Source organism: Coregonus lavaretus (assembly GCF_964263955.1).
Source record: "Coregonus lavaretus genome assembly, chromosome: 30".
Taxonomy (NCBI): domain Eukaryota; kingdom Metazoa; phylum Chordata; class Actinopteri; order Salmoniformes; family Salmonidae; genus Coregonus; species Coregonus lavaretus.
Window position 1 is genome coordinate 4,372,905 of NC_140017.1, and position 14,284 is coordinate 4,387,188.

Here is a 14,284-nt window from a genome sequence, read left to right on the forward strand (position 1 = left end):
AATCCAATGAATAAAAATTACTGACCTTATTTTTGCAGCTCAATTTTGGTTGGATATCGTCACCGTTTCTGTCGTTTCCAGGTTGTCACCGGCCTGTATTTGAACCCCCAATTTCGGAGGGCAGGTCTTTGTCTATACGGATGTATCATCCGCCCGTGCATGGTTTTCAGTTTCACCCGGAACGACAGAGGACGGGTATTGATATCCGGCTCGAAGGACCAAGCTGTCACGAGAATTTTGTTCTCAATGGTTGAAGTCAACTACTTCTTAAATCTCGGAATAATTCCCAAAAGGTTGTAAATCTCTTCGTTTAAATAAATTAAACAAAGACTCAATCCTGCAATGGTCATCATATTTATTCATAGAGCGCTCTGAAACAAAATGGTCGTACAATATTTTTATACGCACACGTCAGAGGAAGAATCCCACCCCACTTTAGGCGGGCTGTAGTTTTCCACTGGAAAACTGCTCTCCTGACCATCAGGTCACACACACACACACGCACTCTTTAACAAGCCTAACGGTTTCTCTCCTCCCTAAATTGGGAGGCCTATTTCTTTATCTTGGTTTCTCAGTTGTCTGTAGACAGTTCTCCTTGTCCTTTGTTGTCTGGTCTAACTCCTACTCAAATTGCTAAATAGTAACACAATGTCATAATCTTTACTGGTCCTACGCACACATTATTATATTATAGTCTCAGGATTCTAACACATTTCATAAAGTGGAGTGTAATAATTAGTCATTACCAAATTATTCTATCAGGTAGTCATTCAAAAATCATGTTAAATAGTATTATTGCACACAGAGTGAGTCCATGCAATTTATTGTGACTTGTTAAGCACATTTTTAATCCTGAATTTATTTAGGCTTGCTATAAAAAAAAGAGGTTGAATACTTATTGACTCAAGACATTTCAGTTTTTCATTTTTAATTCATTTGTAAAACTTTTTTTTGAAAAACATCATTACACTTTGACATTGTGGTATTGTGTGTAGCCAGTGACAAAACATATCCGTTTTAAATTCAGACTGTAAACACAACAAAATGTGGAAAAAGTCAAGGGGTGTGAATACTGTTTCTAAATGAGCCTGAAAGTATATGTGGACTGGACAGTTTTCCCCTTCTCCTATGTCACCACAGTTGGAGAGTTGGTGGTAACTTTTCTCCATCTGCAAAGGGGGATAAACCGATTTTGGGTATAAGTCAACATAGCCAACTATAACATGGGATGTCAATGTACTGAACATTATTTGGCTGCAAGCACTCACCCTATTTCACATCCTCTATTTGGCTCGCTTTTGTGTCAGGAATTCTGAGTTAGTGTAAACTATGAAGTAAAAGAGAAAATTGTTTCTAAGATGTTTGTTGTCTAGTTACTGTTTAGATAACCCTTGTTTCCAATATTTATTAAGGTGCCACTTAAATTGCTTCATTACTGCCATGAATATTGCAGAAACACTAAAAAAGATTCTGATCTGTGGTCTAGTATTCTCAGTAGATCAGGTGATGCAACCGTGAGTAATGTGGTGAATGCCGCCATACAATGTAAGCGTAATGCAAGGAGGGTTACTAGTTACCCCAGCCTTCACTACCCACAGCAACTATGTGAGATAATTAAAAAGCAAACCTTTTGATGGAGTAAAATAAAATGGGTAGAGCGTAAAGAAAAACTCAAAAACCATGGCACAGTTTAGTCATGTTTCTTATAGCATGAATACAAAAAAGGTATTTTGTGCCAAGTTTGAGTACACTGAATTCAAAGTAATGCAAACTCTTGTCCATTTGTATATTGGTTAAGTGTTCATTTAAGACATCTCATTCATTGAAGACATCCTGAACCAACTGGTCAAATCCTCCACTGACACGGTCAGTAACCACAGTCAAAGCGAAAAAGCTGATAAGTGCTGACATTTCCATCATTTACCTGGATCCTGACAGATTGGGGTTGGGTGATCACGGGGTAAATTCGCATATATGCCTCCATCCATGTCTGTCGATAAGAAATAGGAAAACATTCCATGCATTGTGTTTGAAATTGAATAAAACCAATCCATGTAACAGCCCTGAATATAGGCATGGCATTTTCAAAAGTAGAGGAAAATCTTTGAAGGGAGGTCAAGCTTACCTTCTTCATCATCCATCATTGACGGAAACCCCCTGGAATAGACAACAATACATGCATTTTATAGGCCTATGAAAGCCACTGTTATTCAACAGAGAACAGATCAGTTCCTAAAATATTTGACATGTCGTTGTATCTTTCTTGGGTGAATATTAGTTTGGGTGAGCTGATGCCTGTATAATGTTCACCCTGTAGTTGAGGGCAGTGCACTGATGATTCCACGAAGTCCAGACACTGTGGGAAGAAGAGTGTGGGTTAGAACCCTTGCTCACCAGTTACGGAGATTAGTATCTAACAGTATTAGCAGCCTACTGGTACCTGTATTATGACACCATCAGAAGTAGTAGAAAAACATTAAACATTTTACTTACCCACACTGGATGGCACTACAGAACCTGTTCTTTCATTGGTGCTGAAAAAGCAAAAGCAAATCTGGTTTTGTTTGTAATTACAGTAATGCCATTCATCTAATCCCAACACTGATGAGAGCACAACACCAAATACATTAGGATGAGTATTCAAAGAAACAGACTCAACTGCCAGTGGCACCTCTCAATGACAATAATACATATTTAGGGATACATATTTTAAACAAATTTATCAGGCTCTCCTTTAAGTGCAGAATAGAATACCTAGCCTGGTCCATAGTGCATGTGCTCTGTAACCAACTTTTCTATTGTATCTATGTTTGTCATGCCAGACATTTGGCATGCGAACACAGAGGAGTTGGCTAAAGCACACACAGAGTGGACCACAAGGCTACAGAATACCTGCTACCGTTAATACACTTACCACATTTGTGGATCAAAGATTTTATTCTCTTCATGTATTGTGTCTATAACAAATACAAGAGGTGACAATGATTTTCACTGATGTTTACTGCGTCATCAATGTATTCTAATTTTGCACCAAATGACCTGCAACCAAAGAGAAAAAGGGCCCCTAAATGTTCACTGAACGGACCCAGTAAGAGCAAAACTTTTAGTCATGGTACTTACCATTTTTTCTTTTGCAGCAAAGACACAAGGCAATTGCAATCGTAAGAGACATCAGTGATGTAACGGTGAGAATGACCACTGGCTGGTTGGGGAGTTCAGGCAGGAAGGTAACTGGGACAGGTAACACAAACATGTTCAATCAAAAGGTAAATTACAGTGATTGCATCCTGGTATGAAACATTAAGCACATTTTCTGAAGGAATGGACTGGACTTACTCAACATGTACTTTGAAACACCAACAGATTGTAAACTAGATTGAAATGAAGAACTGGAAATGTGTGGTTTTCAGAAGTCTGGCAGAAACATCTAGCCGCAGCTGATATGTCTTTGGTTCAGAATCAAGTATTTTGAATTATAATTTTTTTTTTGGGGGGGGAGAAATGTAATTAATTAATACCGATTCCATAATTGTGGTGCACCAGATGTGCAACCTCTTCAATTAGTTACTAAAATGAATGTCAACTGTATGCAATTTGCAGATCATTGGAAAACAACCAGTACAGTTCCTACATGGTCCATGTTAATCCCTCATAAATCATAAGGTGTATATTGTCTAAACATGAGTCGGCTTCCCTGGCCCAGATCAACCCTAGTCCTGGGCTAAAAAAGACTGCTAAATAGAGAATTTCTATTGAAAGTGCTATATCCAGGATTATTTACTCTAAGTATGGGAAACCATGCATCAAAACCTTCGGGTTAAAATAAAGTGTTATGTGGTCAGATGGTCTTTCTTACCTCTGTTTGCGCTGGCTGCGTCTGGGTCCACCTCGGTATCCATGCCTGCCTGATCAAAGTGACAACCAAAGGAGCCGAACACACATCCTCTTTAAACACGGAACTCCACATTACATCCGCCGACCACTACACAGCAGTCTCTCTCAGGTACTTCATCAACTGTATGTGTACCTGCCTACTTTGATTACCAAAGGACCTGCAAGTTCATCACTGCACCAGTAGGCTATATAACTCTCCCTGCACTTCTATTCAAACACACTATTGTGGGGTTTACCTAGAGCAGGGTTGCCCAACCCTGTTCCTGGAGAGCTACCCTCCTGTAGGTTTTCGCTCCAACCCCAGGTGTTACTAACCTGATTTATCTTATCAACCTGCTAATTATTAGAATCAGGTGTGCTAGATTAGGGTTGGAGCAAAAACCTACAGGACGGTAGCTCTCCAGGACCTAGAGGTTGCAGTGCATCTCCACACATCTCATTAGAAGTGTAGTGTGGGATCTGCCTTTTATGACATTTTCAATTCCAGTCTGTCCACCATACCCTTTTTGTAGTTGTCCAGATGATTACCGGGTTGTGTTCAGCAGGACACGTTGTGCGACGTTCAGATGGAAATACAGCATGTAGAACAAACATTGCGTCGGTATTGCGCATACAAGTGTGTAGTTGGTAAGCGCTTCACATGGGGTAGGCCTATATTCACCATAGGTTTATTCAAAGGGTTGAAACTAGCAGAACATGATTGACTTCTCATGCAGAATATAAATGTCAAACATGTCAGCTGGTAGCTCAGCTGGTAGAGCACGCTGCTTGTAACGCCGTGCTCCACGGCGCTTGTAACGCCAAGGTAGTGGGTTCGATCCCCGGGACCACCCATACACAAAAAAAAATATGTATGCACGCATGACTGTAAGTTGCTTTGGATAAAAGCGTCTGCTAAATGGCATATTATATTATTATTATATATTATATGTCCATCTAACCTGGTCCCAGATTTGTTTGTGCTCATGCAACTGTCATTGGCATGACAATGAGTTAACATAATGGCACTCAGGCTAATTTCTGAAAATTTACACTAAGTAAGCATTAGGGATGCATCTTTCAGAACATTGTAGACAGGGAAAAATATATATACACTGCTCAAAACAATAAAGGGAACACTTAAACAACACAATGTAGCTCCAAGTCAATCACACTTCTGTGAAATCAAACTGTCCACTTAGGAAGCAACACTGATTGACAATACATTTCACATGCTGTTGTGCAAATGGAATAGACAACAGGTGGAAATTATAGGCAATTAGCAAGACACCCCCAATAAAGGACTGGTTTTGCAGGTGGTGACCACAGACCACTTCTCAGTTCCTATGCTTCCTGGCTGATGTTTTGGTCACTTTTGAATGCTGGCGGTGCTTTCACTCTAGTGGTAGCATGAGACGGAGTCTACAACCCACACAAGTGGCTCAGGTAGTGCAGCTCATCTAGGATGGCACATCAATGCGAGCTGTGGCAAGAAGGTTTGCTGTGTCTGTCAGCGTAGTGTCCAGAGCATGGAGGCACTACCAGGAGACAGGCCAGTACATCAGGAGACGTGGAGGAGGCCGTAGGAGGGTGTCGTGTATTGGGATTATGCCTTTGTTAAATGTTTTTCTTGAAGAAATGGAATGTTGTTTATGTTAGGTCAAATGTGGCGTTTGTGGGGTGACGCCCCAGGGGAGACTGGTGATTGGCCAGAAGAGGGAGCCACCCATCTTTTTGCATTGTTTATAAGTAGGGGCTAAACGAAGAAGAAGTCAGAACGGCCATTGCAATCTGGGACGCCGTTCTCCGGATGTCATGACATCTGTCACTTATGCTGAAGCTTGTGATATGAATAAACCTTATGATCCAAGTTCACTCGCTTTGAAGCCATGGCCAGACAAGGGTGAGTTTTTCTTACCGCTTTGGAGCTTGTTAGGTTGGATACTGCTTGTGTACACTGGAGAAATGTACCATACGACCGTGCCTCGTGTGGCGTTATTGCTGATAACTGGGGGTCTGGCTAATCATTATCAATTGTTGCACTGGTAGACAGGGCAAAAGGGGGGAGAGTAGGCTTGGAATGTTAGAGCAATCGATGGTAGAGATTAAGGCAGATATTGGCAGAATAAAGTCAGGAATACGTATGCAATTAGAGCATTGTGAATCTGTTAAATAATAATAATAATAATAATATGCCATTTAGCAGACGCTTTTATCCAAAGCGACTTACAGTCATGCGTGCATACATTTTTTTTGTGTATGGGTGGTCCCGGGGATCGAACCCACTACCTTGGCGTTACAAGCGCCGTGCTCTACCAGCTGAGCTACAGAGGACCACGAAGACCTCGAAAGACCTCGAAACGAGGCGACTCCTTAGGAGTGGGCCATAAATCCTTGCAACGCGCTAGGGTGGTGTCAGGTTGGTTCTAGGAACCATGAGGTGGATGGGTTATATTGTATGTTATGCTCATCTTATAGTCGACGGGTTATTTGTTTGGGGTAACCGCTCATATGATTATCCAGAACTTACGGCAGCATAAAGTTAGCAGGGGATAAATGGACAATGATTTAGGCACAATGCAGGTTACTTAGGGCGTGGTAGGCCGCAGTTAGCTAAAGGCTAAGGCTAATGCTAATGCTAAATGCTGGATTGTGTTTCATGCTACAGGGTACATAGCGGCTAATGCTAATGCTAATTGTGTTGTGTGCTACATACTAACGTGTCCTTAGAGGTCCTATTGCGATAGGATAAGCCTCTTAAAATATGTATGTGTGTGTAGAATTCAGAGTTCTACGCAAATGTGAGCTCTGTTATGTGTAATTGTGTGAGTATAAGGTATAAAATAGTGAAGCTGTAGCGTAATGCTATCGTTCTATTGTCTGGGAATCGTATCATTGAATGCATTTGCGCATGCGTTTAATTTTGCGACACTACACTACAGAAAGGGGGAGTTTATGGTACGAGATTAGGACACGTTTTGTTTTACGGCACTAAACTGCAACACGAGGGTATAGTAAAACTACAACACGGGATTGTGGGTAACGTGTCATAGTTCTGTGGGGCTGCGTGCTCAGGGGGAGACAGAGAAATAGCCACAAAGAGGAGATATTTGGACACAAATCTTCTAAATCGTTAAAGTGACTGTTGTTCGAACATGAAACTATTTGTTGAGATGTAGTGAATTTATAAATTAGATATATGAGGACGAATTATAATAAATTAAATTAAATGACGATTAAAATAAATAAAAATTAAATAAAAATGTTATTGATCTATTTAGTCCTGAGTTGATTCTTAGAGCGAATGTGAATGAAGGAATATTGAATATGGTTGAGAACTCAGTATTGCATTAACTACTAAAATATTTTCCTGTGTCTCTGTTCTTTTGTCATATGAGAGCAAAGGAGAGAGAGAGGAGGGGCTAACGTGTGCGTGACGTGACAAGGCGTGACGCGACAGAGGATCGAGTGAAGGGTTTGAGATTGGTCTGGTTACAAAATCTTCCCCTACAGGATATTTGATGTAATGACAATTTCACATAGGCTTGGCAAAGACTGATCATTCATTAAAAATTGCATTTTGGAGGCTATGTGCATCACTGGGGTTAATTACAGTTGTGTTGGGAATCGAGGACTGACATTATTCTGTAAATTTAAGATAATTAGGTGCTTATAGAGCAAGGGGTTATGGGAATTGTAGTGTTGTAGGGTTACAGGGTTTGTTTATGGGTATTGTAGTCTGAAGTTGACTACTTGCATTTGATGGGTTGTGGTAAGATAGCCACCACTAATTGATAAATTGGTAAGATAAGATACAGAAATTAAAATTGGTTTTAATTATTCATAATTTTTAATTGATTTTTTAATTGTTTTTTTATTTTAATTAGAAATGGTTTTTGAATAGAAATTTTAATTGAATTATTTCATAGTCATATTTTTATTGATTTATTTTAAAAAAAGAAGAAAAAAAGATTTTATTTTTATTTTTTTGGGGTTGTTAGGTTATATTAATAATTAAAGGGGGGAAGCCATAGGCTATATAGTCTAAAATAAAATAATTCACGATAAAGGAATATAAAAGGGTTGTTACAATGGGGAGAAAGGACAGCAAGGCTATGAAGGTGATTACACCGGTTGATATAGGGAAAAAATAGTAATCCTTTAACTAAAGTGGTGTTAGGTTATCCGGCAAATGAAATGAAAGTTGCCCTTCATTCTCAAACAAAAACTGATAAAAGATTCCAGCGATAAGATAAACAAAGGTATAGAGAAGGTGACAGGAAAACTAATGGCAGAAGTTAGTACACCTTTCTCACATACGGATTCAGCAGAAAGACACCCACCTTTACGAGAAGGAAGTAGAGCTTAGGGATGTTTATCCTCAGCTTTCAGGGATCATCCAGGAGGGTGATTGTTGCATCAGAGATGAAGATGAATAATAGATAGAGGACAAGCAGAAACGACAATGAAGATGAATCCAGAACTCCAGAAGGAAGAAAATGAGATGTCTGAAAGAGAAGAGTGAGGTTAAGGAAGATGGAACTTGAAGAAGATGATGAAGATAAAGATCAGAGTGATTGAGAAGAGATCATGGGTGGATATGACTCTGTGATCAGAAGGAAGTTGGCAAGAGAGGAAAGAAGGATACTAGAGATTTGATCTCTGATGGAAGTTGAAGGAAGAAGGATACAAGAGATTCGAGTTCAGATGAAGACAGCGATAAAGAGGAGACTAAAGGTGCTGTGTATTCAAAAGGAGTTTTTCCTACAAGGACTGGCACAGAAGAAATAGAAGAAGATGATGGAAGATGATATTTCGAGGACAGAACTTAGAATATAAGCTTTTGAAGAATCCTGATATGTCAACAGCAAGAACGAACAGGATCAAGAAACTCTCAGAAAACTCAATCATACAACTGGTGGAGAAGAGAAGCTTTGGTTATGAAGAATCAGAGTGAACCAAATCAACAATCACTGTTACAGCTTCAACTGAACAATATCAAATGCAATTGTACCAGCCAAGGGGGGTACCAGGTGTTCCATATCCACAGCCAGTTTCTGGACAGACAAAGAATTGGAGGAGAAGAGGACGAGAAGGCTTAGAAGGAGGAGGAAGATTTCAGCTACACTTCCAGCAATCTCCAGAAGACGGTTATAATTGTGGACAGATTGGTCACTTTACCTGTGACTGCAACCAGTCAGGAGGAAACAACAGAGAACATTTTTAAGGAAGATACAGGGGCCAGTCAAGATCACCTGTTCTCCAGGTGAATCCTAAGGATTCTAGAGTGCCTAGAAGATCCGAAAGGGGGGTGTCAGCTGATAGCATCGATTAGAGAAGAAGAGAAAATATCTAACAATTGAAGTAAAAACAGAGGACTATGAGAAGAATGGTGAATAGTGGAAAAACTTATGTGTTGAGCCTAAAGAGGTTAAACATCTCACTATGTAAAATTAACTAATTAGGATAGGGATTTGAGGTAGTAAAACAGTTAATTACTCTTAGGGAACCAATTGAGCTATGCTATAAAAAATCAAGGAGAAATTAAAATAGACATACTAATATTATAACATATACCTATTGCAGTGTTGGGAAGAGATGCATGGTGTAAATTGAACTGTACAATAGGATGTACACTAAACGGCTGTCTGGTAGAAGATGTAAAAAAAGTAGGGTTTTTGGGAATCATATTGGCTTAAAAAGATAATATCATAGGAAGGATGATAATCTATTAGACTGCCTATTAGACAATCTGTCTGGAAAATAAAGTTAAAAGGGGTGACTGTTATTCTGGGTTACATTCTTACACCAAGGGATTTCAGGCTAGGCTAAAAGGTGTTTAGTCGTTTGCCAAGTCTGTGTGTAAAGAAGTCAGAAGCAGGTGGGGACTTTCCCAATCACATATCCTAAAAATTGTGTGGTAAAGGGATTTTGTGAATAAATCAGTGGAAAAGGTTTTTAAAGGTTAGGAGAAAAGATTAGATTAAAATAAGTTAGGAGAACTAGGTTGAAGGAACTCTAAGACAGTAAGCTAAGTTTCAAAGTTAGTAGTAAGAGAGAGAGAACAGTGGTGAAGGACATTTTAGAGTTTAGTGGGAAGATATGGTAGGAGTTTAGATCTGTTAGAAGCATGAGAAAGTATGTGTTGCTGAATGATAAGAGAAGATTGAGGGTGATTGAGTATCTATATTTACACTTTAGAGTAGGGAGATCAAGGTAATTATAGGTGTATTTTTATAATCAAAAGTTTGAAAGTTAGGGTTTAGAGTAGGAAGAGAGAGTGAATGTAAGTTACATTTACGTCATTTGACACTAGTGGTGATAGATGGAAGTACAAGCAAAGAGTTCAAAGCTTTGGGGAAAATGGATGAAGTAACTAAGGACATTAACACTTCAGTCTATTAAAACAACAGTGAGAAGCAATTTAACTCTTTCAACATTGATAGTTATTAAAGCCATAAATATATCGCATTTGATTATAAGGGAGCCAATGGCTCCAGCACCAATTTTAGAGGAAAAATACTTATTAGGGTTAGGATGGGGACGTTCCTCCCACATGGAGAGATAATTATGGAGAAGAAGTATTGTTATCAGGACCAGATGTAGAAGCTGGTGTCCGCTAGTCAAAGGAGGTATAGTTTGTACAACAATATGAAGTGGAAGAGGGTTATGAGTGACTGTTCACTTATTTTGCGTAATGATAAGAGAAGATTAGGGAGAATATGTGTACTTATCTAGTGCAAGCATTAAAATTTGTTCCGGTTAAGAATTATTGGTTAAAAGGCTATGTAATTCATAAAGTAACGCTTATAATGGAAGAGTTGAGGTCTGTTGTAGCCTCCACAGTCATTGAGGGAGTTCAGGAGGAGTAGATTACAGTAGCCACTCCAACAGTAGATAATACACAGAGGATATCGGGAACTTTCGCACTAGAAGTAGTTAAGAGTGTTAATACATCAACTAAGTCAACTACTTTAATGGTAACTGTGGAAAGGGATTAATGATACGATGGCAATAGCAAATCTTAGGAAGTATGACACCGACAACAACTTTTCTGAAATTAAAGGGGGTAGCAAGAAGGACTCAGGGGTTTATGTTACGGATGGAGAGTGCTGTCAATGATAGTACGAATAGGGTTAAAATAGGAGAGCAGATAGTAGTAGAGAACAATATAGATTCATCTGAAATAGTGAAGGATACTATCATGGTGGTACAGGATGAGGTCTTTGATTTTAATGACAGACAAGGAGAGGTATCTGATCAGTACCGCTCGTTAGGGAAGAGATAAACTAAATGGAGTGGTTTGATTCTTCTGTTGTGAAAATTAGAGATAGATGGGCAGGTTCCAGCAGCTCATTCTGTAAGATCAGTGAGGAATCTTGAGGGTCCATGTCTGTTGAGAATTCCAGACAAACATGTTAGAGACGGTCGCTCGACCTCTATCAAGTATGTGTCAATCTTATGCTTTGTCATAGCTGTTGTATCAGCAACAACAATCAGTAACAGATAAAATAATGTCGTTGTCAAAACATTTGTTTAAGCCTAGGTTTAGGTGTTATTGGGTTAAGTGAATTAACTTGGGTGCATTTGTTAGATGGGAAGTAAAATCAGGTAACAGCAAACCCTGAAGCATTGGAGGTGTAACCATTGAGGGCTAAAAGTTGTTTTTGTTCTAATAAAACATATGATGGAAAGGGTATGTTTATGGGAATATCAGATTGTGATGATTATATGATGACTTTGGATAAGCACGAACATAAGGTTAGAGAGGACAAATATAATGTAACTTTTTATGTACCAGGTAGTAGGAACAGCAGGACTTTGATGGTTAAAAGATCAGCTTTTGCCTGTCAATGTAACTATTGGGAATTTTAGAGATATTTGGTGGGTTTGGGGTGATAAAGCGTATATATTCTTACCCTATGGATGGACAGGATGTTGTTACATGTCAACGTTGAAGCTTCCATATGAGGTTTCTACCATTAAAAGAGGGGTAGCACCGAACACAGATCAATCTGAAGCTAGGGTTGGAAATTGGATGGAAAGAGACATGGCTACATGTCATAGTCTTCAAGCCTATCATTGAAGGATGAATCTAAGGGAGAAGGGGGGACTTTTTCCATGGTATGGTGTAACATTTGGGAAGATCATATTGATAATATTAGTTATACTTTGAGTCCAGATAGTTCAGATATTATCACTAGGGTTATATATGCATTGAAGAATATAAGGGATGCATTTGGTAGATCTGAAGGAGCGGAAGTCAGCGAAGACTTGGTTGCAAGATCAGGTAGGCCCAGTAGGGGCAGTGATGGTTCAGATTTTAGTTGCAGCTTTGATAGCACTGTGTGTGATGTTTGTAATTTGTTACTGACCTTTGAGAAAGCTATGATATTGAGATAGGTTGGAGAGTGATGCCTGGAGACAACACTCAGATGCCGGTGTTGACTGTTCCTGATCTGGATGAAGATGGACAAGTAGAACTGAATAGATAAATATCCTTTTTGATTATTTGATCATTTAAAAAAAAAAAAAAAAAATCAATATTGGGGTGATTTTGGTATGATTTTATGAATCAAAGGGGGGAAGTGTATGAATGAATAATTATCCTAGTTCATTATTCTATCATTAATGTGATTCATGCATCATTTATATATCATTTTTATATTCTTAGTTGATATTGATGTTTAATTTGAAAGTGTTGTTTTGCAAAAGATACTGTTTGGTCTTTCCTTTTCTTCCAGAAGCATTTGGGGGACATGTGGAGATTGAAATACTCAAACAAGGACAATATGAAGGGACAATATGACTGGAGGAGATGAAACAAGGAGGGTGTGGCCGATTCCATCATCAACAATCCATTGGAAGTCGAGACTACGGGGAGATGAAGTGTAGTGGACTACATTCCAGTGTCTGCAATGAAATATAGACATATTTGATGTGTAATACATAATTGTGTCATATTCTTAGGTATTAATTTTTGTAGAATGATGTTTGATGTTATTGAATACATGTGGGGATCTTAGATGTTTTTGTTTATTTCGTGAATGCTTAGGGACAGGGAGTCTAGGCAGGGAGAGGTCCACTATAGGGTCCAATGGTTTGACCAGCCTTAGAGTGGATATTTTTTGGATAGGATTTTGTTTGCAGGGGCTTACATGTGTATTTAATTGCATCATAGTTTCAAATGCAGTTACATTGTTTATGAGTTTATCGGGAGTACCGAGGTGGTTGCCTGGGGCAGAGGGACCGTGAGAGAAATTTACTGTCTTGATTGATGGATGGATTTGGAACGAAGGTTACCGGACAGTTTTTCGCTCTTACACTCCATAAAGATTTGTTCATATTTCATAGTAATGTATTCACACTTCATAAACAGTTATTCATATTTCATAGAAAGGTATATACACTCTAGAGGAGAATGTTTTTGGTTTAATGTTAAAGATACTCAATAAGATAAATTGTCACTTGTCATAATCCTATTCTGTTTGTTTTCGAGACTGTTTAGTCTCGAAGGGGGGAAATGTCGTGTATTGGGATTATGCCTTTGTTAAATGTTTTTCTTGAAGAAATGGAATGTTGTTTATGTTAGGTCAAATGTGGCGTTTGTGGGGTGACGCCCCAGGGGAGACTGGTGATTGGCCAGAAGAGGGAGCCACCCATCTTTTTGCATTGTTTATAAGTAGGGGCTAAACGAAGAAGAAGTCAGAACGGCCATTGCAATCTGGGACGCCGTTCTCCGGATGTCATGACATCTGTCACTTATGCTGAAGCTTGTGATATGAATAAACCTTATGATCCAAGTTCAGTATGAGCAGACTCCTTTGTTCATCAGCAATAATTGCCAGCACTTACGCGATACGACAAGGGCAACAACCCAGCAGCAGGACTGCTACCTCCGCCTTTGTGCAAGGAGGAGCAGGAGGAGCACTGCCAGAGCCCTGCAAAATGACCTCCAGCAGGCCACAAATGTGCATGTGTCTGCTCAAACGGTCAGAAACAGACTCCATGAGGGTGGTATGAGGGCCCGACGTCCACAGGTGGGGGACGTTTGGCATTTGCCAAACCGTGCAGAACGTTTGGCATTTGCCAGAGAACACCAAGATTGGCAAATTCGCCACTGGCGCCCTGTGCTCTTCACAGATGAAAGCAGGTTCACACTGAGCACATGTGACAGACGTGACAGAGTCTGGAGACGTTCTGCTGCCTGCAACAGCCCTGGGTTCCTCCTAATGCAAGACAATGCTAGACCTCATGTGGCTGGAGTGTGTCAGCAGTTCCTGCAAGAGGAAGGCATTGATGCTATGGACTGGCCCGCCCGTTCCCCAGACCTGAATCCAATTGAGCACATCTGGGACATCATGTCTCGCTCCATCCACCAACGCCACGTTGCACCACAGACTGTCCAGGA

General features: G+C 39.7%; 1 protein-coding gene across 1 annotated transcript; it reads right to left on the reverse strand.

Moving 5' to 3' along the window:
* Positions 1-1,096: 1,096 nt before the first annotated feature.
* Positions 1,097-3,899, reverse strand: LOC311105717 (uncharacterized protein; the record flags this gene model as incomplete). Its single annotated transcript, XM_084147930.1, has 9 exons — positions 1,097-1,169; positions 1,269-1,327; positions 1,925-1,990; positions 2,126-2,157; positions 2,311-2,356; positions 2,494-2,534; positions 2,915-2,957; positions 3,121-3,231; positions 3,857-3,899. The coding sequence occupies 8 exons, from the start codon at positions 3,897-3,899 to the stop codon at positions 1,284-1,286; spliced, it is 426 nt and encodes a 141-aa protein (XP_084004056.1). The 3' UTR covers positions 1,097-1,169; positions 1,269-1,283.
* Positions 3,900-14,284: the final 10,385 nt, after the last annotated feature.